This window comes from Pleurodeles waltl, chromosome 6 (genome assembly GCF_031143425.1).
Source record: "Pleurodeles waltl isolate 20211129_DDA chromosome 6, aPleWal1.hap1.20221129, whole genome shotgun sequence".
Lineage (NCBI taxonomy): Eukaryota > Metazoa > Chordata > Amphibia > Caudata > Salamandridae > Pleurodeles > Pleurodeles waltl.
The window spans coordinates 30,208,481-30,233,568 of NC_090445.1; the positions used below are offsets into that span (position 1 = coordinate 30,208,481).

Here is a 25,088-nt window from a genome sequence, read left to right on the forward strand (position 1 = left end):
GCTGTGTGCCTGATAGGCCATGTGGGGCTGTCTGTGTATCTGGGAGTCGGGATAGGGTGTCTGGCTGTATGTGTATCAGGCAGCCGTGGTCTGGGTGTCACTTCACAGAATTCCGCGGAGTTACATAAAAACTCAGCACGGTTCCGCAGAGTTCCGCAAGCGGGTGGTATTGGGCACATTGCGCTGCTCACACTCACTTTTAGCACCAGGAGCTTGTTGCGTGCTGTAAATCCAGCATGAACTGCAACACGCGGCATTCCAGAGGGCGCTGCTTCGTTCTGCCACGCGAGTACATTTCTCAGTGTGAACAGTCGTGACCTGCCTCAACCACCCGCGTTGAGAAATCTCCCCGGCAAGCACTCTCGCACCTGAATATCACGCTAAGGAGATGCTAAGAGAAAAAACTCTGCCACGCAGTGTTTGGCGGAGTTTTGCCGGAACTCCGTGCTCCAAGTGGAACTCCGAGTGGACAAAACACTGCAAACTCTGCTGGCGTAGTAGAATTTTTCACCTACCCCTACTGGAAATAAAAGTGATATAAACATTTAGGTTATAAGACATCTTCATTGTGGGTGGCCCTCGTTCCTCTGGCCTTTGGACCAATCAGGCAGTGCCCGTGGGCTGCTCCGCGATATCAGTGTGTGGACTGGTTTTTGGCTGTTAGTGGGTCTGTTTTATGACCTGCTGAGCCGTTTTTAGGGTCGAGCCTGCGTGGCATGCGCTCGCGCATGCGTATCGCAGCAAGACGCTTTAGGGTTTAAAAAAGGGCTTGGAGCCCTGTTGACGTCACGTCAGTGTTTTTCATTGGTTCGTGGGCTTGCCTGTTAAAATCTGCTTGCTTTCATTAGTGGAAGGCATGCATACGTCATGCCTTTTCCGGAGGCTAGCCCTCTTCGAGCGCATCGACCAAGTACAGAAAACATGCGAGGCTCGCTGTTTTCTGTCCGGCTCGTGGACTACTTTTTCTCTAATTTACTAGCGCGATTTCGCTTGGCAGAAGTCGAGCGCTTTACATAGTTAACTGCACTTTTTCGGGTTACATACATAAATGCACTTTTGCTGATAGGTGAAAAGTCGGGTTAGGAGTTTACAACGTTATCAGCTCTAACATGAGCAAACGCGAGACCCGTTGCATTGCAAATGCTTGTTTACTATTGATTCCCTTGATATTACCACAGATACTGCCTGCAGCAAACACAAATCCATGCAAAACACCTACAATGCGTGTCTTGACAAGTTCAAACTACCCCGATTTACAAATGTGGGACTCTCTTTCATCTATCTCATTCAGTAATGGGAGCCTCTTTTATTTGGTGCCCGCACCTATTAATTGTCACAGCCCGACTCTGTGAGGAGCCCAGTTTCATGTGTGATAATTATGACACACGTATGTGTACAGACTTCATAATTATCGCCTATTAAAAGTTTTGCCCCTAAAATGAGGCATAGGATTTATTTTAGTGTTTGCAGCACTAAAACTCACATGTCTTGATACCAGTGCTTAATTTGTAAAACGATAACTGCCAGGACCCGCGTCAGAAGACCACTGCAGCATGCACCACACATTTCCCCTGCCATGCTGCCCGTGATAGCAACAACACAACTACTAACCAGCACACTCTAAAAATGTGACAATTCAAACTATTCCAGGCCCCTAAAGCTGAAAGAATGGCTTAGGATGCAGGTAATTCTTAATGTATATTGAAGTAATAATTAATTGTTGTGGTCATCTCTAAATTAGCCAGACAGCGCCATCTTGTGGCAGACTGTCAGAAGCACTGGAGTTGACAATTAAGTGTCGGTGCCAAGCACCAGAAACCACCTGTTCAAATGAAGCACTGCCTGGTACTTACTGAACATTTCCCCTTATAAATATCAGCAGGTTTGAACTTCCACAATTTATCTGCAGGATGCAGTTTTTATTGCCCTCAGTATGGACCAGGTGTGGTAAAACCGCAAAACCAATAATTCTGATATGTGTCTTTAAAGGCATTACTCAGTTTATCGAACCACATTTGTTCATTCAATAGACCAGCAGACTAGCTTCCTCATTGTGTTTTGTGTGACTTGTGTTAGCCAGATTCTCCTCCGTGGTCTTTGGTCATAATAGAAATGACTATGAAGGGGAACATATTTTTCTTAACTGGTTCCATCATTGTTATGTATAATAAGAAAACTTTTAAGGATATTTCTGATAGAGGTGTTCTGTGTCAATCTGTATTTTCAGCACTATTTGAGTCTTTGTTTTTACTGCGTCATTTTTTTGTATCCTTTTGGCTATAAGTGTTCTTCATGTTTCACTTTGTTAGTTATGTTGTAGCACCTCTTGGGACAATGTCTTTCATCCCTCTTCAGGGTTCTTGTTAGGACATGCGGGATGACGGTGTGTGTGTGATGGCAGCTCTGAAGGGTAGTGGTCTATCTGCTAAACCAGTGGTTCCCAAGCTGTGGTCAGGGGACCGCTGGGGGTCCACGAAGCCTCTTCAGGGATTCCGCGACTGCTTAGAAAATTAACTAATATTGACAGATTAATAAAGTGTATATAAAGTGGCTAAATAAACAAGTCACATTTTTTAAACACACTATAAAAGTCAGGGAATTTGAAATTGGAGGCTAAAAATGAAATTGCTATCTTTAGATTGATTTGTGGGAGCAGAGCAGGTGCATCAAAGAGAATATAGTATGGACGATGTGTGAGTTCAATTGAATTTAGAAAAGCTCCAAACTTCCTATTAAAGTTAACATTTGTATTTTCTTTTTTATTTGCACATTTTTTAAAAAGTGTTATCATTTGTGTGCGTGCTTGATGGGGTACTTGTTTATGTATGTTTTGTATATTTTGTGGTTCAAATCATCAACAATGTTTAGGCCGGAGTCCACGGCTTCCAGTAATGGCTCAGTCGGGGGTCCCTGGACTCCAACAATGATTCAGTGGGGGTCCTGGGTTTCAGTAATGATAAAGTGGGGGTACACAGAAGTCAAAAGGCTGGGAACCACTGTGCTAAATGATACTAAGTGACACTGATAAGCTACACAATGTCAACACATGATCCATTTGCAAGCATAACGGCGAAGAAAAAAATCCTTACGTACTGCTCTGCATGCTACGTCAGTAATCAGGGTAAGGATGGATGCGTCGAGGGAGCTCTCCTCGTTGTACTCTGCATCGGAGACATCGATAAAGAAGTGTGTACCAGCAGTGAAGAGTTCCTAAGCTTGCTTCCTTCGAAGGAAAAGTAAGATCTTTCAGAGGGACGCTGCCCTCGCCCCACATCATTGCAGCAAGCACGGGTGTCCAGCAGCACATAGCCTTCACCTGCCACTAGACCGTGGACCTCAACGGTAACAGGCAGACCAAGACCATCACTGGATCATTCAATTTAAAATACCCTAAAGTATGAGGCACCCACAAGAGGAACAGGGTGCAGCATCCACCCGAGCCCGGGGGATGAAAATGAATATTCCACACACGGAGCTCTGTAACAGAAGTCTTTATTCTTCAACGTACTGTTGCGCTCTGCCTGCATTTCGTCATAACTTCTGAAACCACACCATAACACCTCCCATCCGATTATGTAATTTCTGTCTAGAGTCCACCCAGGGCCGTAAGGACCCCAGTGCGCATGATATCAAAGATACTAACTACACAGGGGTCCAATGTCTTCCGTACGGAGTTATCCAACACCTATCTATTCGGACCGATAATCCACTGCAGTCTCGCTACCTTTGATACCCAGCAAATACCAGCTAGCATGTGTGACAGGTTCCTCCAGGATTCAACTTGTCGCCAAATTCTTGTAGCGAATAAGTCCACGGAGTAGGTGCATGCTTTACTGCAAGTCTTTAGGGAATCCTGGAGCACTGCAGTACATGCTCAAACAACCCCCTCCACTTACAAGAAAACCCCTTACCATTCCATACAGCTTCTAATGATACACATTCTAACTTCTACATTCCTTTACATTATAGATGAACCCAGATACAACACAGAAATACGTTTAGAGTTTGTATGTGTTTCCAAGAGTGCTTTAAAAAGACGTTCCCCTGGTGCACTATTCCTTTCAGATAGCCCCAGTAAAGCATTGGTACATGCAGCCATGTCTTCAAGCTTTCACTGTCCAGGTGTCTCTTTCCCACTAGAGATCCCCTAGGACAGTGTCTCTGTGCTGTTTCCCATCAGCATCCTCCAGTCGTTGTGTAAAAAGAGTGATTGCAGTGTTGGGGTCTATAAGGAGGTCACACAGGTGGTCTGCAACATTGGGAGACTGTAGTGTGAATGACAAAGGGGGCACCTTTTATCCCAAAACAACAAATAGGACTGAACGTGAACCTAACTAAGGGGCACTGAGAGTCGAAACACAAACCGGTATTAGAAATGGACCTGCTTGAAAAGCCCAGGAGGGGAAGAGAATTGACTCCTAATGGATTGTTAAGATCTCCTATTACCACATAACAACACCATTTTTACTGAGCATAATGACCATGCTGTTGTTTCTAGTGCCTTGACTAATAGCAGCTATCACCCAAGGATGAAAGGCTGACCTGGCCTTGCACAAAGTAGACTGCATACCTTGGAGGTCCCACACAGATCTATGCTGCCAGCACTTGAATCACCCAGCAGTCTTGCTGTTTTAGTTAAGCTGATTGGCATTAATTTTACCCGCATTGGACGGATGAAAGGCTAACTCACCGCCTCCACAAGGTGTTTAAATATTTAACGTGCAGGTTACACCATGATCTGTGAACATCTTGATCTACCTTGTTGACATTATAAATGTATCTGACAGTTTCCTTCTTTAATACTGACTGTTTCACTAATGTTACATTCTAGGGGTAGTCGTTGGCTGCTTTCATTTGCCACTTTTGCCATGTATCAGTGCGAAGTACAAAACAAAATGTAATTATGATGTTTTTAGTGTTTAATAAAATACAAACAAGTACATTGTTGTTGTATTTGTAAAGCACCCTATCGCCCACCAGGGGATCCTGGTGCTGAGCAGGTGAGTGTGTGTGCGTGCATGCATGAGTGTGTGTGTGTGTGTGTGTGTGTAGCCCTGCCTAGGCTAGGTTGGTTAATTTTAAGGGCTTCTTCTGAATCCAAGAGTAGAGAACGAATCTCTGATGTGGAATGGGAGGTCAGTCCATGCTTTATGAGCCATTTAAGAGAATGCCCATCCTCCTGATCTGGTTCTGTGTATGCATGGAATGTGTCCGATTGGGAATTCTGCGGAGCAGAAGTGTCTGGGTGGTTGGTGGAAGGAGATGTTTAGCTATGTGGGGCCTTTAATGTATACATGAGGAATTCAAACTTACCATATGTGTGTATCAGGAGCCAGTGAAACTACCTGAGGTGTGGTGTTGTGTGAGTTGTGTGTGGGAAGTTGAGGATGATTCTGGCAGCCAAGTTCTGGATGGTTTGTAGACTTTGGTGAGTCGATTGGTGATCCCAAAATTGAGTGTGTTTCCATAGTCCAACTTGCTGGTGACGAGGGTGTGATTGACGGTCTTTCTGGTATTGCTGGGCAGCCATCTGAACATCTTCCTCTGCGTCTTCAGGGTGTGGAAGCAGGATGCAGTGAAGGCCTTGACTTGTGTGGTCATGTCTAGTTTGACGTCCATGATATATCCAAGGTTCCTGGAGTGGGTGCAAGTTTGCGTTCTGCCGGCCAACAGTTGGAGTCCCATGGTGAAGTGTTCTTGCCAAAGATCACTACTTCTGTCTTAGTGTTGAGCTTGAGACATTTGGCTTTCATCCAGTTAGTGACTTTGGTCATGCAGTTGGTGAACTTGTTTCATGTGTTAGAGGGTCTTGTCTCAGAAGGAAAGTATGAGTTGCATGTCGTCAGTGTAGGAAAGGTTGGGGATGCCATGTGCATGAATGACAATGACCAGAGGCATCATATAGGTGGTGAAGATCGAGGGTCTGAGCAATGAACCTAGAGGTATTCCACAGATGAGTTTGTGGCTTCTGAGGAGTAAGGTGCCAGACTAACATCTTGTGTTCTATTCATTAAGAAGGAGCAGATACAGCAGAGTGCGGGTTCTTGGATGCTAATCTTTTGCAAGTGTCTGATGTGGATGCGGTGTGAGACTCTGTTAAATACTGCAGAGAGGTCCAGTAGAATGAGGGCAGCCATGTCCCCAGTGTCAAGGATCATGTGGAAGTTGTCTGTTGCAACCATGAGTGCTGTGTCTGTACTGTGTGTGGACCTGAATCCGGAGTGCATGACGTTATGTAGCTGGTGGTTGCTGAGGAGCTTGGTGAAGTGTTGGTTTGTTAATGCCTCTAAGACCTTCACTGGGTAGGGTTGGAGGGAGATGGGTCTGTAGTTGGAGAGTGTGGCTTAGGCATCGGATAGCTTTGGATGGTGTAAGTCGCACCAGTAGTTAGAGTCCACTCCAATACTGTTGCAAAGTCAAAAGTGTCCCAGCGCCAATCTATCTAGCAAGCAATTTCTCCCAGGGCTGACTACACTCATATTCAGTCTTACCCACACCAGAGGCATAACAGAGACCCCTACAGACCCCACGGTGCAAGGTGGGGGGGAAGGCTTAAACATACTGGAGAGGGCCTCCTCAGCCCCTACTGATGCGAGTGTCGGGGCCCCTTCAGCATATCTTGCAGGGGGCCCCCTCTTGTTTTTTTACACCACTGACTCGCATATGCAGGATCGGAGAGCCTGGAGTTCCTGAGCACGCCCCATCTGCAGGCACTGGATCTGCAGCGGCTAGTTGAAGTGAGTTCACTGTACCTGGCCCAGATGGGCTCACTCGATGACCATCGAGGTCCTCACACTCTGTTGCACACCTACCAGAACCAGAGGCTCCTTGCAGCTCCTCCTTGCTGGGTAAGTCTTTGGTCTTTCGCACAGTAGGGGTGTGGGAGAAACATTCCTGATGTAGATCCCTCATCTCGGTGTAGGTGCTCATAGATTCCAATGAATGCCTCAGTCCTCCAGCGATGTTCCGGGTTAGATCACACTTCTTGCTAGTCCCAGTGACCCTCTCTGGCATATGGGGTTCCCATATCACCAATGTGCATGGGCACGGACCCAATTGGCACAGCGGATGCCTGCAGCACGGTGGCACCTCCTGGCATACAGTGTGATGCCTCTTCACTGAGCAAGGACTATGGCCAACTTCACACAACAGTTCGTCCACTGCAGCCCCTTCTGGCATACATGGTTGACAATACTTCACTGTACACGGATTTCGACCCAGTTGGCACAGTGTTGGTTATAGCTTTGTCTGGGGGATTCGTCTACCTCCTCTCTAATGATTCACCATGCAGCCCGGGCACCAAAATGTAACCGTCAGTCTGCTATGCATTGCACCATTCATAGGCACACATACATGCGTTTACCCTACAGGCACCATAGGTATGTGTGTTCTGCAAACCTGTAGTGTAGCCATTTTTAATAAAGCTTCATGCACGTTAGTTTTACATACTAGGCCGCTGTGCACTTTGCCCTTTATATATTTTATTCAACTTCGTACTGTTATTTTACAATAAACAGTTTTACGGTCTTGTTTTAATTTCTTCTACCACACTGTTTAGCCTAGTTCAGCACTGTGTTCTCAAATAATGCATTCTTGGTCGCCCTGTGCTTCAGTCAAGGTTACAGTCTGGTACATTGCCGGTAAACGTGGTAGAAGTTTAGTCTCCAGCATTCATAGAAAATACACATCCTTACATAGGGACATTTCTTTAGAACATCTGCGTGTTAGTATAAAAACACTTCCTAGTCCTAGTACACGTCAAGAGGGAGATTCCGGCCAGGAACCTACAACTGTATGCTGAATGTCCCGTTGCAGATGCTGATGCAGATTACAGGCCTTTGCTCAGGTATGAGGGTCGATGTCCTCATGGGGGAACCTGAAAGGCAGGCTTAGAGCTTAAGATGCTGTGCTCGAAAATATAACTTAGAGAGAGAATAATTTAGCGGCACTATGATAGCTTTATTCTTGTGCTTCACTCTCATCATTACTATTTTAATATTACTGTGTTGTGTAGTTCTGGTTATTGCAGCTCACGCTTTGCTATCTAAAATGCAGTCGTTTTATTAAACCAATCTTTAAAACTTATACTGCTTCTATTGTCATTTATATATGAGACCGCACTGTGTATGAGAGAACCGATTGTGACCTGAGTGACCACGACTTCCCTGAGAAGTATCAATATGTCATGCGCCCGGTTGCCCAATTGTCTCTACCATTTGGGAGAGATTAGGCACTGTTAGTTAGCCGGAGAAAAATCCGGATTTAGAGTGACAAGCGTCATCCACCGTGGGTCAGACTCAGTCCCCCACACTGTGAACGATCTTGTCGCTCAAAATCCAGTAGTCTCATTAGGATAATGAGAGCCTACGCGACACACCCTGCACATGCATTTGACAACAAATGGATAATAAACCAAGTTTATTATCCTTTCGTTGTTAAAGGGGCGGAGTGTTGGGGATGACGGGGACCAGGAGGAGTGCACTGTGCACTCCCCCTCAGTGCACATGTATATTTGCCCGGGCGTCTCGGGCCGGCCAAACACACATGCACACTGTGCTCTCTCTCCAGCCCGACACTGTTTTGCCGGGCTGAAGAGAGCAGGCACAGGCTCCCAGTCTGCCTGGAAGCGCCCAGGCTGAGTGCTCCAGCCAATCCTAACGCTGCTCTGAGCAGCATAAGGATTGGCCGCAGGGCAGACTGGGAGCCTGTACTGCCTGCTGAGGAGACGGAGGAGCAGCGGCGCGGCGCACAGGTAACTTTTTCTTTTTCCTATTTTTTTATTAATAATATCCCACCCACCCCGTCCTGCCCCGCCCCTGGTAACCCCTGTGAGCCGTGACTGTATTTCTGAGCACATGTCTGACAGTGTATGACTGTATGTCTCCCCAGTTCGTCGGATTCTAACAATCTTTGTATGCCTGTGTCCGTGAAGTTTTGTGTCTGTACTTGTTTCACTGATTCTGACAGTCCTTGTATACCTGTGTGTGTGAAGTGGCGTGCCTGTGATGTTTGTCTGATTCTGACATTTCTTGTATCTGTCTGTCTGAATGTGAAGTTGTGTTTCTGTTTATCTGATTCTGTCAGTTCTTGCATGCCTATTGGTGTTTGTGAAGTTGTGTGTCTTGCTTGTTTGTCCAATTACGACTGTTCTTTTATGCTGTGGTGTGTGTCTGTGCTTCTTTGTCTGATTCTGACACTACGTGTGTACCTGTCTGTGTGCGTAAAGTTTTGTGTCTGTGTGTCTGATTCTGAGTCCTTGTGTCTCTGTCTTTGTGAAGTTGTGTGTCTGTGCTGCTTGTCTGATTATTACATTTTTTGTATCCTTCTGTGTGTGTGTGAAGTTGTATTTCTCTAATTCTGACAGTTCTTGTATTTGTCTGTGTGCGTTATGTTGTGTGACTATGCTTGTTTCTCTGAGACTGACAGCCCTTGTGTGTTGTCTTTCTGCAGGGGAAGTTATGTATCTATGCCTAAGTGGTTCTGAAAGTCCTTATGTGCCTGTCCATATGTGTGAAATTGTGTGTCTGTGCATGTCTGATTCTGACTGTACTTGTGTGAGAAATTAGGTTGTTGGTTGAGGGGGTGTGAGCCCTTTTCAAGCAACAGCCAATATCCTTGTGAGGGTAAACCACAAATGTCACTAAGTTAACCTGTGCTGAACCCTCTGGTAGCTTCGCACAAAAGGAGTCAGGCTTAACTTGGAGGCAATGTGTAAAGTATTTATGTACCACTAGAGCAGTAATAAAGTGAAAACACAGCACAAGGAAACTCCCACACCAATCTAGAATTAGAGAGCAAAATCTACTGAATAAAATGATTCTAGAATGACAAAAATCATATCATTAGAACTGGAGATATGCCAATTCCAAAGTCTTGTGAAAGGTACTGCTAAACAGCATAAAACACCAGTTGTGGGCATCTGGTTGCGAGAGGGCCAGGGCAAAGTCACTAGTTCAAGATAACTGCGGTGGACCGTAAGCACTGTACAAAATCAAATACGGCCCCCTAGGCAATACCTGGTTTTACTTAGAATGAGCTGCAAGGTCCTGCGTCGCACTGCGTCAAGTTGCATCATTTTGGATGGTGCCAGGATCAGGAGCTGTGAGGTGCTGTGGTGTAAGGGCTTGGGTCAGCATGCATTGCACTGATCAGGGACAGCAGGTTCTACAAAGCGAGGTCCTGCTTCAAGATGCGTTGTGCTGCGTTGGTTATGATGAAGCAGCTGATCAGGAGCTGCAAGGTGCTGCACTGCGAAGTCCTGCGGACACAGTTGGGCCAGGAGGAGTACACTCTGATACCAGCCAAGCGTCTAGGACCCGGGGGGCAGCAGAGTAGTTCTTCGGAGTCTTCCACAGGTCCAGAAGTGATCTGAAGCGTTGGTCCGAGGGCCCAATATTTATACTTGGTGCAGATTTGAAGTGGGAGAAATGTCTATACTTTCTCCCACATCTGATTCTGGAATTTCCTTCCTTCCTTCCCCTGCCCTAGCTCAGAGGGGTCTAAGGTAAAATCATGGGCGTCGATTCACCAAAATGCCAGGTGTAACAGAAGTGACAACACATTCTCTTTGACCTTAATGACATTACAGGAAGTGACATCATATAACCTTTGACCCTAACATTTTTCCAGGAAGGCATGTCACTTAACGAGTCCGTGTCGCTGGTTGGTGATCCTGTGGCCGACGTGAAGCTCCCCTCGCCCTCCGTCCCACTGGTGCATTCAGAGTCTGTGGTGTGGCCCTCCATGGCCATGTGGGATGCAGCTCCCTCGTGCTCCGGTGCCACTGTACCTCCGCCTGATGATGCTGATGTACAAAAGGACAGGGAGAGCAGGAAAAGGGGGGGAGACAAAAGAAAGAGAGTTTTAGTGCATGGCATACCGCTACCGTTGGCGGACAAGACAGACGCAGCAGCCCCATGCATTACGCCGTGCTCCTGCCCTCTGCACATGCAATTTCTGGGATATGGCCTACATGGCATGGTAGAAATCTGCGCACATGGATGGCAAAGGGGCAACTATACATCAACTTGCCTCTGTTCTGAGCTGGGGTAGAGTCCCACATGGCCTACATTACGGAGGGGCCTTGCCTACCTAACTCGCCCTGGCCTAGGGAAACCCACAGCCCACCTCCCCCACCCAGACACCTCCACTGCACGCAAAGTCCACAGAATGAGTTTGTACTCACCCCCTTGTGTCTGCTGTGATGTCCTTAAGCGCCCATCCAACTCTGGGTAGGCCACCGCCAGGATCCGGAACATCAGGGGGGTGATGGTGCGACGGGCACCCCTCCCACGTTGGGAGGCCATCCCCAGCTGAGCCTCTGCCGTCTTCTTGCTGCAGCGGCGAATGTCCTCCCATCTCTTACGGCAGTGGGTGCCCCATCTCTGGTGGGCCCCCAGGGTCCAGACTTCCTTGGCGATGGCACGCCAAATGTCCCTCTTCTGGTGGGCGCTGACCTACATGACATGCACAAGGAAAGAGGAACAGTCATTACCTACTGCACCGTCAATGTGAGTGGGCCCCTCCCAACTCTGTCCATGTGGCCCATTCATCCCCATGCATTTCTGTTGTAAGAACTCTGCCCCCTTCGCTCTCCCACCCAGCCCTGTCCACCCAGGCCTAGCCCATCCAACGTGCTCCCTGTGTACTAACCTGTTGGTCTGGAGGACCGTAGAGTAGCATGTACTGGGGGAGGACCCCATCCACAAGTTTCTCCAACTCCTGTGCAGTGAAGGCAGGGGCCCTTTCCCCAGACGAAGCAGCCATCGTCGTTTCCAGACCGAGGTCACAGCAGCACTAGCAGTGTAGGTCCTCTCCTGTCGAAGGTCAGGTATCTAGTGATTGAAGGGATAGAAAATGGTGTTGATGTCCGCGGCGGGGCGCATCATCACTGCCAGCGCACCTGTTCATTGGCTCCTGGGACCCATAGGGTCCAATGTTAACCAATGCAGCATTGCGCCGCGCTCTACGACCGCCTACCGCGACGGTGTCCAACGCCAGCGCAGTTACCCCACAATTCCATTGTCCCAGTTTAGAGGTCAGGAATCCGCCATTTCAGGGGCCCACATGGCTTCATTTACTACTGCGTCACACATACCGAGGCCTACACTCAAAACTTTTCCCGGATGGGTTAATTGTCTGTTGTAGTCTTGTGTGTGTCTGTGGGTACATACCTGAAGGAATGGTGACAGTTTCTTCGCTGTTGTCCTTCTTAGGCACCGTCAGTTGAGACATATTGGAAGATGGCGGAATCCCCCGGTGTACCGACCGCTGGTGGACCTGTTGACAATGGAAGAGAGACATTTGATCGTGACCTACCGGTTCGACTGTGCCACAATCCAGGAACTATGTACCCAGTTGGAGCCAGAGCTGATGTCACCAATCAGCCATCCGACTGGAATTCCCCCTGACGTGCAGGTGCTGTCAGTGCTCCATTTCCTTGCAAGTGGGTCATTTCAGACAACTGTGGCCATGGCATCAGGGATGTCCCAGCCTATGTTTTCCAACGTGTTGTCCAGAGTGTTGTCTGCCCTGCTGAAAAACGTAAGGAGATACATCATTTTCCCTGAGGTGGAGGATTTGCCTACAGTGAAAGGTGACTTCTATGCCCTTGGACATATCCCGAACGTCATAGGTGCCATTGATGGGACCCATGTAGCTCTGGTCCCCCCCGCAGGAGTGAACAGGTGTACAGGAACAGGAAGAGTTATCATTCGATGAATGTCCAGATGGTCTGTTTGGCAGACCAGTACATCTCGCACTGTACAGTACATCTCGCATCAGTACATCTCGCATCTCGCATCTCGTAAATGCTATGTTCCCTGGCTCAGTGCATGACGCCTACATCCTGCGGAATAGCAGCATCCCTGATATGATGGGTCAACTCCAGAGGCACCGTGTATGGCTATTGGGGGACTCTGGTTATCCCAACCTGTCCTGGCTATTGACCCCAGTGAGGAATCCCAGGACCAGGGCAGAGGAACGGTACAATGAGGCCCATGGGCGGACTAGGAGGGTGATCGAACGCACCTTCCGCCTCCTGAAGGCGAGGTTCAGGTGCCTCCATATGACAGGTGGGTCCCTATTCTACTCACCGAAGAAGGTGTGCGACATCATCATCGCCTGCTCCATGCTCCATAACTTGGCATTGCGACGCCAGGTGCCTTTTCTGCAGGAGGATGATCCAGATGACGGTGTTGTAGCAGCGGTGGAGCCTGTGGAGCCTGTGGACAGTGATGAGGATGAAGCTGATGAAGAAGAAAACGACAACAGGGAGTCAGTCATACAGCAATATTTCCAGTGAGACACAGGTGAGTACATTTTCAGGTTTAACATAACATTAACTTTCACCCGTCTACCTCTATCCTGTACCTACATTTCACTCACTATTTGTTAACTGAGTTGTCCCCTTCCATTTCAGTTTCACAAATGTGGTAACCTACGTGTCAACAGCTTGCACCCTTGAAAGGCTTGTGATGTGTGACATTGGTATGTTGGACTTCCAATGGGTAACCATTTTTGACAGTGTAATTGACAATACAAAGTTAAAAATCATTGACTGACTCCAGTTTTATCAGTGTTTCAAGGGTGTTTATTTAAGTGCATAACAATGAAGGGGGGTTGTGAAATGGGGATGGGTTATGGTGGAAGAATGTCCATGGCAGAGTCCAGTCGATTAGTCTCACAGGTACATTGCACATCTGGCCATTGGAAGTGGAGCTGGGGCAGTTCCGATTTGGACAGGGTAACAAAGTGGTACAGTGGGGGGACAATCAGGGTGGTCTTATTTCCTGGCGGGGGTCTTGCCATCTTGCTCTGTCCTGTTCCTGGATCTCAGGGATCGCTTTCGTGGTGGTTGTCCGTCTGCAGGGGGTGGGGTGCTGGTGTGTTGGTCCTGTGGCGGGGCGTCCTGTCCACTAGCGCCGGCGGAGGTGGTGGGCATTTCATCGTCCATGCTAGTGTCAGGGGCCCCTTGGAGTGCCACGGTGTCCATCAAGGTCTTTTGAATGTCCGTCAGCACCCCTAAAATGGTGCCCAGGGTGGAGCCGATGGTCCTGAGCTCTTTCCTGAACCCCAAATACTGCTCCTCCTGCAGACGCAGGGTCACCTGCAACTTGTCCAGGACCGTTGCCATCGTCTCCTGGGAGTGGTGGTATGCTCCCATGATGGAGGAGAGGGCCTCGTTGAGAGTAGGTTCCCTTGGCCTGTCCTCCCTCTGTCGCACAGCAGCCCTCCCAGTTCCCCTGTGTTCCTGTGCCTCCATCCCCTGGACCGTGTACCCACTACCACTGCCCCCAGGTCCCTGTTGTTGTTGGGGTGGTGGGTTACCCTGGGTGCCCTGTAGTGGTGGACACACCGCTGATTGACCTGTCCTGGGTAGGGAGGTATGGGCCCGCTGGGTGGGTGCTGTGCTGGTGTTACCAGAGGGTGGAAGGTCAGTGTTGGGCTGTGGCTGGGCAAGGGGAACCGACTGTCCTGAGGCCCACGATGGTTCGGGCTGGTCATCAAGATCCAGTAGGGCAGAGCTGCTGTCGTCACTGTGGGCCTCTTCTGGGGGTGGAGTGGTGTTGTCTGGACCCTCTGGTGTGGTGACGTTCCTTCGGGTTCCTGCGGGGGTATAAGTACATGATTATTGCATGTGTGTGTTTCATGGTGTGCAATGGTTGGGTGTGCGTGTACACCAGTGCAGGCATTTCTGTGTGGGGGCTTGTGTGCTGATGGTTGGGAGGTGTTCTGGGTATGTGCAGTGGGCATGCTTTAGTGATGGGTATCCATGCTTAGTTGTGTCATGCAGGTCTTGGTGTTGGGATGGGTGGTTGGTGTTATGGGTACATTAGTGAGGAGTTGAGGTGATAGGGGAGGGTGTGAGGGTGGGGGTGTGTGATAGCATGCAGGTAAGGTGGGGGATATGATAGTTAAGATTTGACTTACCAGTGTCCGTTCCTCCAACGACTCCTGCGAGGCCCTCAGGATGCAAGATGGACAAGACTTGCTCCTCCCATGTTGTTAGTTGTTGGGGAGGAGGTGGGGGTCCGCTGCCAGTCCACTGAACCGCGATGTGGTGCATGGATACCGTGGTACGCACCTTCCCCCGTAGGTCGTTCCACCTCTTCCTGATGTCCTCCCTATTTCTTGGATGCTGTCCCACAGCGTTGACCCTGTTGACTATTCTTTGCCATAGCTCCATCTTCCTGGCTATGGATGTGTGCTGTACCTGTGAGCCAAATAGCTGTGGCTCTACCCGTAGGATTTCCTCCACCATGACCCTGAGCTCCTCTTCGGAAAAGCGGGGGTGTCTTTGGCGTGCCATGGGGTGGTGTGTGTGATGTGTGAGGTGGTGTATGTGGTGATGAGTGTGGTGAGTGTAGTGGTATGTGGTGTTTTGTGCGTGGATGTTGTGTGGGTGATGGTGTAGTGTGCCTCTGTGTGATGGGGTTTTCTATTCTGTGCTGTCTCTCTCTGGCCTTCTCTCTAATTTTGGGTCGTAGGGGTTTGTGGGTGATGTGGGTGTGTGTTTTATATTGAGTTGGGTGTGTGGGAGTGTTGTTTGTATGTGTATCAGGTGTGTGTATTTGGAATTGTCCAATGTGGCGGTGTTTTGGAGATGTGTGTGTATTTTGAGCGCGGCGGTGTGTACCGCCAATGGAATACCGCGGTTGAAATACCGCTGCGTGGATTCGTGGGTCGTAATAGCATGGGCGTGTTTCTGTTGGCGTGGAGGTGAAGGATTTGTTTCTGCATGTTTATCGCTGACCTTTGGTGTGGCGGGATTGTGTGGGTGTCTGAATTTCGGCGGATTCTGTGATGTGTGTCATAATAGCTGTGGCGGAATTCCGCGGCCGCGGCGGTGTGTTGGCGGTCTTCTGCACGGCGGTAAGCGCCTTTTACCGCCAATGTTGTAATGACCCCCATAGTGTCAATACCATAAGAGGTGATTAAGGTCATGAGGTGTGCCATACAGATGTTAAACAGGGCCGGGCTTAAAGAAGAGCCCTGACGCACACCCATCCTGACAGTTTTTTGGGGAGAAAAAAATTGTCCCAGAGAAACAGACTGTCTTCGGTTTGTCAAAAAAGATGTCATCCAATTTAAAGCTTTGCCAGAGATATCAGCCCCTCGGACCCGGTGCAATAAGATGGTGTGTGAGATGGTATCAAAAGCAGCGGATAAATCTAGCAATATCAACGCTGCATTATTACCTGCATCCAGCGTCACTTTAATGGATTCTGGGACCTCCAGAAGAGTTGATTCCGTTGAATGCTTTGGTCTAAAACCGGACTGCTGAAAGTGGAGTATGTTAGCATTCTCAAGGGACTGCATAAGCCGTTAATCAACATGTCTCCAAAATGTTACTTAGCACAGGCAACAGAGAAATAGGCCATAGACTAGAAAGAGTGGTAGGGTCCAATGACAGTTTCTTTTGTAAAGGTTTGACAATTGCCAGTTTCCACTCATCAGGGACTGTCCCTCAATTCAAATAGGCATTAATTATGTGGTTAATGATGGGATTTACCACATCATTAGCTGCATGCCAGGTTGCCGGAGGGCAGGAGTCTAGAGGAGATCCCGACTTACAAGATAAAATCATCTTTGAAGAGTGTGTTAAATAGATGTAATCAAATTGGGTTAGTTCTTCCTTTACGGGGGTGAACTAACCATAGTGGATGTGGAAACCGCTACCTTAGCCGTAATAATACGACTAGAGACAAGTTGAATACCAGAGATCTTATCCTCGAAGAATCAGAAATTTGGTTGCAGAGAGTCTGGGAGGGGGGAATGTCCTTTGCTAATGTTTTTGGGTCCAGGAATGATTTCACAACATAAAAAATCGTTTGGGAGTCATACCTAGCCTCTTCAGTTTTTAAGGTATAATAGCTGTCAATCACTGTCAATGAGAGAAACTTCCCTTCCTCCCAAATCCCAGGTTGTATCACTAGGTGGGCTAAACAAGGGACTCTGGTGCTTCCTAAATGATTGATGTAATGTCTCGAGACCTGTTCGTATCTGAACCAATGGATCTCTGAGAAACGGGTAAAAAGCTACCGTAGTCTTTTGGGCTGCCGCTAGCACCTTCGGGGGGGAAGAAGAGTTGTGCTCCCTCATAGACCATAGACCCTGAAGAGCGTGGTCTCCCATTGTCACATCCCAGCCAGACTGCTCGCATCTATTGTAAGGAGCGGAGAAGGCAACAACACCCCCAGTTCAGATGTGAGGAGTCCAGCCACCACTGAGGATGGCTGCTGCTGGGATCTTTCAGTGAAGAGACTACCCTGGCCTAACCGTCTGCCATGAAAGGGCTCATCGAAACCTCTAGAAGATAAACCCTCACTAAAGACTCATCGAAAACCAGATCCTTGCCCCCTTGAAGGAGGATACACTCAAGTTAGTAGTTTCCAATCTTCTGAGGATTTCTCCTCTATCTGTGGACCAAACAATTTGGCTTCATTAATGCAAGTTGAAAACCAAGGTCCTGATTTAGAGTTTGGTGGATGGGGTTGCTCCATCACAAATGTGACAGATATCCCCTCCACCGTATTATGATCCCGTTATATCCTAAGAGAATCCTACTACGGTGGACGGAATATCTGTCACGTTTGTGATGGAGTAACCCGTCCGCCAGTCTCTAAATCAGGCACCAAGTATTTATGTGAAATATCCGCCTTCCATGAGCGCATCCAGATGTGATGTCCACCCTCAGTGGGCGAACCTGAAGCCGCAGTAGCAGTGGACAAGGAGTCAAACGAAATGTCAGATGGAAATCTAACCTATTGCTCCATCATGGACAGTCTTACGCCTGTTGTAACTCCTCTACGAAGGCATGAAGGTCTTGGAGCAGTGACTGTAATGTGTACATGGTATATGCCCCAGTTCTGAGGGCAAAATTAGAAGCTGAATATGCCCTTTAAGTGTTCGCCCAACCTCTCATCCCTAGGATCAGAGGGTGCTGCACCCTCAGATATGATCGCACCACTTGATGCTAGACCGGCCATCAGTGTGTCCACCTTGACTTCTGCTGAAAAACCTACTGGAAAATGCTCAAAAGGATATCTTCTGGCAAGACATCTGGGTACAGTGGTCTTTTCCACATCTTCACATTCCTCGGATAATAAACCCTCCATGGCTTCATGCCGGACAGAGAGTCCAGTTGTTCTTTTCTATAGTGGCAGAAGAAAGAATCCTCTTCCATATGTGACGGTGCCTCGGGGAATGACAGATTCTCATGGAGGTGGCTAAACAAGTCGAGTCCATATCTTCGGAGGCAGATACCCGACGCACTTTGGACAAGGTTGACCCTCCTGAGCTGCAAAACAGCTGCCTCCACCGCCTTATTTATCATTCTTTGCAGCACCTCCATACTAGGCCCAGGATCAGGGTGCACGAATACTGGGGTACCGCTTCCCCAGACCTCCCTTCTGGAGCATGCTTTCCCTTAGCTCGTGCTTGCCCTCTATCGTACACTCCACCACCTTATTTATCATTCTTTGCAGCACCTCCATACTAGGCCCAGGATCAGGGTGCATGAATACTGGGGTACCTCTTCCCCAGACCTCCCTTCTGGAGCATGCTTTCCCTTAGCTCGTGCTTGCCCTCTATCGTACACTCCACCGCCTTATTTATCATTCTTTGCAGCACCTCCATACTAGGCCCAGGATCAGGGTGCACGAATGCATCCTGTGTTACCTCCTTGCTTAGCAAAGGGCCCTTCTATCTGGTTGTGTCGCGGGACCGCCGCCATGCCAAGGTCAGGCTTTACGGTTCTGCAGATACCAGAAAAGAATTACATTCATTAATAATTGGGCCCAAAATGATACAGGATGAGAATTGTTCCGACTACCTACCTTCTAGTCCCGTAGAGGTACTCTTAACAAATGCCGGTCACAAACAACTTTCACGAGAGAGAATCGCGCCAAGCCGAAATCCGTCCAGTAGATTGCAGAAAAAAAAACAGGATGTAGAAATCAGAAGGCTCCTTCTGGACAGCAGGAGGTCCTGTGTCTGCCACGTTAGGAAGGGCACTTCTATACTTTATTTATGTGGTTGACATCTGTTCCAGGGAGGCAGAAGGCTCACTGTGTAAGGACCAGGACGAGGAAGGTGATGGTTTTAGGCCCCCAACTCTGCAAGTAGGGAGGTCGGGCATGCAAGAGTTTATTTTCCATCACACCCACTCCCATGCATGTGCATGCAAACAGGGTCTGATTGAGATCACAATTAGGCCCAAGTACGACCAAAAAATGTCCTATGTTTGCGGGTCATCCTTGTAATGGATTGCCATTTGGTTAGTGCCATTGGAATAATTTCTAGAGAAATGTTTGTTAAATTAAGCTTTTCAAAGCTTATAGAGACAGTAAAATTGATGGAAACTAAAAGCACTACAGTTTGGCCGGGCTGGCGAGGTGAAATAAAATGGCCTAAGGGTCACAGCACCTGGTCTGGCTAGGGTTGTCACCTGGCTGTTTTTTCACTCGCTTGACTGGTATTTTAATGTCTTAGAGGGTACGAAAATGTATACTAAGTCTAAAGTAACGATCCGTGACTGATAGTTAAACTAGACAAAGGCAGAAAAAACATGTTAAAAATGAATGAAGGTGTTTTTATATAAAGAGTCCTCTTTAATTGTCATGCATGGACGTTTACAGAATCTGCCGGAATATTTTGTGTAGTTTTATATTACGTGAGCCTTACCCAAAGGCATTCGAGCAATTTACATGTGCACCAGTGACATTACACGGGATCAACTTCGTTTTTATTCAAGGCCTTGGGAGATCAAGCGATTTGCCCAGAATCACAGGATGCTGAACCAACGCTGGGACAGGAATGTAGTTTACACCCTCTCCATGTTTTTTCTGTGGGGAAGGTGGCCTCATAGCGAGGCCTATGTAAATGCACCCCCCCTCTACAAGGCCTAAAATACACTGGGGTGAAGTGGCAACACCTGCCCCCAGCGAGGACCCTGCATACTCCCCCAGGGGGAAGGGGCTAAGATGGAGTCTGCCAAGGCCTGAACAATACTGGCCTCGCGCCACTGTAAGCCCCCGGCCTCAGAGCCTGCCTGCCGATGATGCTGGCCCCAAGACTCCGTGGCTGGTTACTAAGGCTCTAAAACAAGCATTTGCAATGCAGTGGGTCTCGTGTTTGCTCGAGTTAGAGATACTGGCGTTGTAAATTCCTAACTGTACTTTTCTTGCCACATAAATTGAAAATGAAAAGTAAAACAGTTGCCATAAGCCAGCTGATTCAAAGCGCCACAGCTGCCATGAGCGCGAAGAAGAGCCACAAAATGAAAAATAAGTTTGCACGCAGTCAAAGGTATCGGCAGAAGTGCAATTATCCATGTAACAGGGTCGATGATCAAGGTGGTAACAAAACTGCCCCAAGGAGGGACAAATGTAAAGCATTTACCAATAATAACAAAGGATTTTTGAAAAACGAGCCCATGAACGAGTGATAGTGATGGGCATGCGGTGGGTGTGGTTAAAAGCCCGCAGATAGATTACAACAGGCCAGAGCTCTTGCGCGCTCGACCTAAAAACGGCCTACAGTTGACCTTAAGGCACCCAGCCAATTGTCCAATGCCCGACTGCCTGCCTTCCCAATCTGACCCTGCATGTAAACGCATGCACTCAAACACATATGGAGTAGAAGAATAAAGGTTCTTCTGTGGAGTGACCACACTAGGCTTCACACAAGGAGTGGCAGAAATAAACCCAGGGGTTCAGAGAAAAGCTGTAACCAGCAAATCATGTCACACTGCCACCAACCAAGCAGCCAGTCCAAGATCACTCAATGGGGATTAAAGAATGAGCAATTTAACTGTTTCTCGACCTGACACCACGAACCAGAAACACTTCAAACTGGAAAGTCCGGCCCTGGGACCTCTGTACTTCTGCCCTGCCCCACCCCTTCCTCTTTGGCTGCAGATACCAGGGCTTGGGAGTGACACGCCAGAATGTTGTCACATCCAGACCCTGTTGTGTGACGTAAGTGAAGGGTATAAGTTGCTCTCCCAAGTGTGATACTGAGAAATTTGTTTCTGGGATCATGATCTGTGGTTGGGTTGTCAGATAATATAAACGATCTTCAAAGGAAGTACAGCGCCAAGGAACCATGCCAGGTAGCGGGTAGAGGCGGGTGAACCACTGAAAGCTTGAGCCTGGCTCCAGCCAGAAGCTTGGCTCTGGTTCAGTTTGAGGTCCTGTTGGAATCTCTAACCTATAACGAGCCGAGCATTTGTGTGGCTTCTGCCTACCTCCCTTTCTCGACCCAGGATGTGGTTTTATAGCCAGAGTTGCCAACTGTGGAACTGGGGAACCAGGTTCGAGTCTTGGCTGAACATCCTATGAACAAGGCAAATCACTTAATCTACCCATGCGTGTAAATACTCAGTGCAACCTTGTGTAATGTATCTGGTGCTCATGTAAAGCGCTCCTAGGTCGCATTATATAGAAACTGTAGAAAAATGCACGAATAGGTAACAAGAAAGTGTTGTCATAAAAAAGAAAAGACGAATAGAAACCCAAATAGTGTCTGGTTTGTACAAAGTGAAATGAGAAAACCTGGATATATTTTGTTTCCCCCGCTTAAGCGGTGTGATCCAAGGCAAATATTTAGTTTCACCAAACCTCCTTTTTTTATAATGTTTGAAAGTACCTTTGAATATGTGTGTTCAGAATACTAGTTGTACAAAAACCTGTTGTGTTTAATTTAATAGACTATAATGTTGCTGCATAATAATGTGGGCCAAGTACAGGGTATACATGGCAACTGCCTTGCCTTTGTAATTCACTGGTAGTTCATGTTTAAAAACTATCACTTTTAATAAGAACTTCTCAGGTCAGTACTATAATGTGACGTATTGATGACAAAGCTTCCACATGTTTAGGGAATTCACTATTTTTTAATTTCTAAGAGACTTCATTATATTTTAAGTGATGTTGGTGTAGGATTTACATTGCAAACATTTTCAGGGCTCGGCTCGTGCAAGGGCTGTAAGAGCCAAGTGAGACAATTGGCTCGGCTCTCCCTGTTCATTTGTTGGCTTGCCCACCTCCTAGTAGCTGGTGCATAGCTTAATTTGAGCCGGTGGTGTCCTGTGCTCAGGACTTGTACATAATTTTCTTCACCAGCTCTTAGGACAGACTGCCACATGGTGGTGCTGTTGGCACAGACAAGCACAATTGTTGTTTACATGAGAAATTAATAATAGCTGACACCCACACCATTTTTACACCTTTGGGGGCCTGGAATGGTCTGGATTATCACACTAGGAGTGTGGTGGTCAGTAGTCGTGCTGATACTGTCAGTGGCAGAGCTGGCGGGGGCAATATGTGGAGCAAGCTGCAATGGCCTCCGGAGATGGCCCTGGCGATATTACCTTTCATACAAACTAAGCGCTGAGCTGGTCACTGGCGGCCGGTACTTTTAGGAGAGAGTGGGGCAGATATGGCACACAGGCACACGTACACACTCACACCCATTCGTTCACACACACTCTCGGACACACACATCCATTCACAACACTCATTACCAAATATTCAAACATACACACACCAAACAATTTAAAAAAAGTCACACTTACTTGCAGCTCTGCCTCTGAGGTTCCAGAGGGGTTGGGACTGCTGCCTTCCCTCATTGGCTGACCTTTCAGCATTCCCAACCTCGTCAAAGAGTGGGATGGGGTCACTGAGACTACTGACCCCACCCCACTCTGTGATTATGTGTCACTGATGACACTCGGCCCTGGGCGCTTCAGGTGGGAGGCAATGAGTGACACTACCCCTTATCACCGAGGGGGAGGGCCTCAAGGAACTTTGCTGTGCTGAGGAGGTCATGCCCACAGGAGCTGTGACATCCTCAACCCAGCAAAGTTCAGCTCATTCAGCCAGGAACCGGTGCAAATAGCACATGTCTCACTCCTGGCTGCCTGACCTGAACCAGAAAAGTGTCTGTCAGGCTGACCTTTGATCAGCCTGACAGACAATCTTCTTGAGGGGAAAAGCTGAGGGGGCGTGGCACCTCAGCCTCAATGGATGGGCAACAGCTGGAGCTGGTGCTATAAAACGCAAGTCAGCCTAAAACTCACAGATTTGCTGTCTGCGTCTTCTCTGCATCAGTCCCAGACACGGGCTGGCCGCCCAAAACGTCCAATTGGAAGGCGTGACTTTAGTGGGACGTCTTACAAGACGTTAGCAGAAAGTAGCACCCACTCCACTTATTCCATAAATAAATACACGGTTTACAAGAATTTAACTATCTTCTTTTACACAAAGTGTGATTTTTAATGTACCCCTCAAAGAAAGTCTTGGAAAAGCCATCCCCAGTCTGTAGAAAAACATTGCAATGCTAATGGCAAACTGTGCATTATTCAAATGCAAAATAAAAATAATAAAACCTATTACAAAAATATAAATATAATTGAAAAAGGTGAGAGATCAGTGGTACTCAGGGCAGGCCGCTGTGGCACATCAGAAACCCCGCCAGTGGGTGGTCTGTCCCTGGGTACGAGTGATGTTTATCTTGTCTCATGGCTTGTTTACAGTGGTTCTCTCATGTTCTCTCATGTCACTGTGGCCTGCTTGTTTCACTTGTACACTCTCCTAGTGAATTACTCAGTGACCCTCACCTTGTCACGTCTTCTCTCTCCCTGCAGGTGTGTGCCCACCTTGACACCTTCCCCACCGACAGCGACCGTCAAAGAGCCTTCAGTGCCCGCAAGGTGGAGGCCGTGGCAAGAAGTGGCCAACGCGGGCTGGGTATCTACACCACCGGCTGAAAGATGCATGGGCACCTGGCTACAGAGAAATTATATCAAATAAATGTTTACATATCAAACTATGCAAATGTGCCATGTACAATATGTCATAGAAAAATGATGTTGATTTGTGTGGTGCACTAATCACCCAAGAGGTTAACCAGGCACTTGGGCAGGTGTTTAGTCTCTGGTCGCTAAGGTGCTTATACGAAGAGCCATGTCTTCTGCTTCTTGTGGGATTCAGGAAGTGAGAAGGAGGCGCTGATGTGTTGAGGAGGTTGTTCCATGTCTTGGGTGCACTGTAGGAGAATGAGGGACCTCTATTTTTGCTTTCGCAAATGTGGTGAGTGTGTGCCAGTGAGTCAAAGCGTAGGTGTCTGGTGGGTCGTCAAAGTCTATGTGGCTGTTGAGGTATTCTCGTCCTGTGTTGCAGGGGGCTTCGTATGTGTGCTTGAGAAGTTTCAGTAGGCTGCGCTTGTGAATGGGGAAGCCAGTAAGCTTCCTGAGGTGCGGTAAGATGTGGGTGCGGCATGGGAGGTTGAGTATGTGTCATGTGGCGTTTTTTTCTGGATGGTCTGGAGTCAGTGTAGGAGTTATTTGGAGATTACAGCATGTTGCTGTTGTCCAGCCTGCTGGTGATGAGTGCTTGCATGACGGTCCATCTGGTGTCCTGAGATAACCGCTTAAAGATCTTTTGCAGTATGCGTAGGATGTGGAAACAGGAGGTGCACACTTCATTGACTTGGGCCATCATATTGAGCTTGTCATCTAGGATGATCCCTAGATTTCTTGCATGGTGTGTGGTCCTAGCTCCGACTGCCACCAGGTAGAGTCCCATGGGGAGGCCTAGTTGCTGAATACCAGTACTTCCGTCTTGTCAGAATTCAGCTTCAGGCAGTTGGTTTGCATCCAGTCTCCTTCCAGGGTCATGCAGTTGGTGAAGTTGATTCTGGTGGTGGTTGTCTTGTCTGTCAGGGAGAGGATGAGTTAGGTGTCATCTGCGTAGGTGATGACAGTGATGTCTTTTGATCAAATTATGTTGCTGAGCAATGTCATGATTATGTTGAAAAGGATGGTGCTGAGGGACGATCCCTGTGGGACCCCGTGTATCAGTTTCTTGGTCTCTGATGTGAAGGATGGCAGCCCGACCCTTTGGATTCCTCCCATGCGGAAGGAAAAGATCTTATGACAGTAGATCCTTGTATGCCAATCTTGAGAAGCCTTCCGTGGAGGGTGTTGTCGAAGGCCGCAGAGAGGATGAGCAGGATGAGGACTGCGGTTTCTCATCAGTTCAGGATGATTTCAATGTCATTGGTGGTTGTGACGAGTGCTACTT

At 48.0% G+C, this 25,088-nt stretch overlaps 1 protein-coding gene across 1 annotated transcript in view; it reads left to right on the forward strand.

Annotated features, from left to right (window-relative positions):
* The window catches only part of CFAP77 (cilia and flagella associated protein 77), a 636,918-nt gene extending 613,083 nt beyond the window's left edge, over positions 1-23,835 (forward strand). Inside the window, exon 6 of the mRNA XM_069237111.1 lies at positions 23,651-23,835. Within this exon, the coding sequence (XP_069093212.1) occupies positions 23,651-23,773 (123 nt within the window). The 3' untranslated portion in view covers positions 23,774-23,835. The remainder of the gene's footprint in view (positions 1-23,650) is intronic.
* Positions 23,836-25,088: the final 1,253 nt, after the last annotated feature.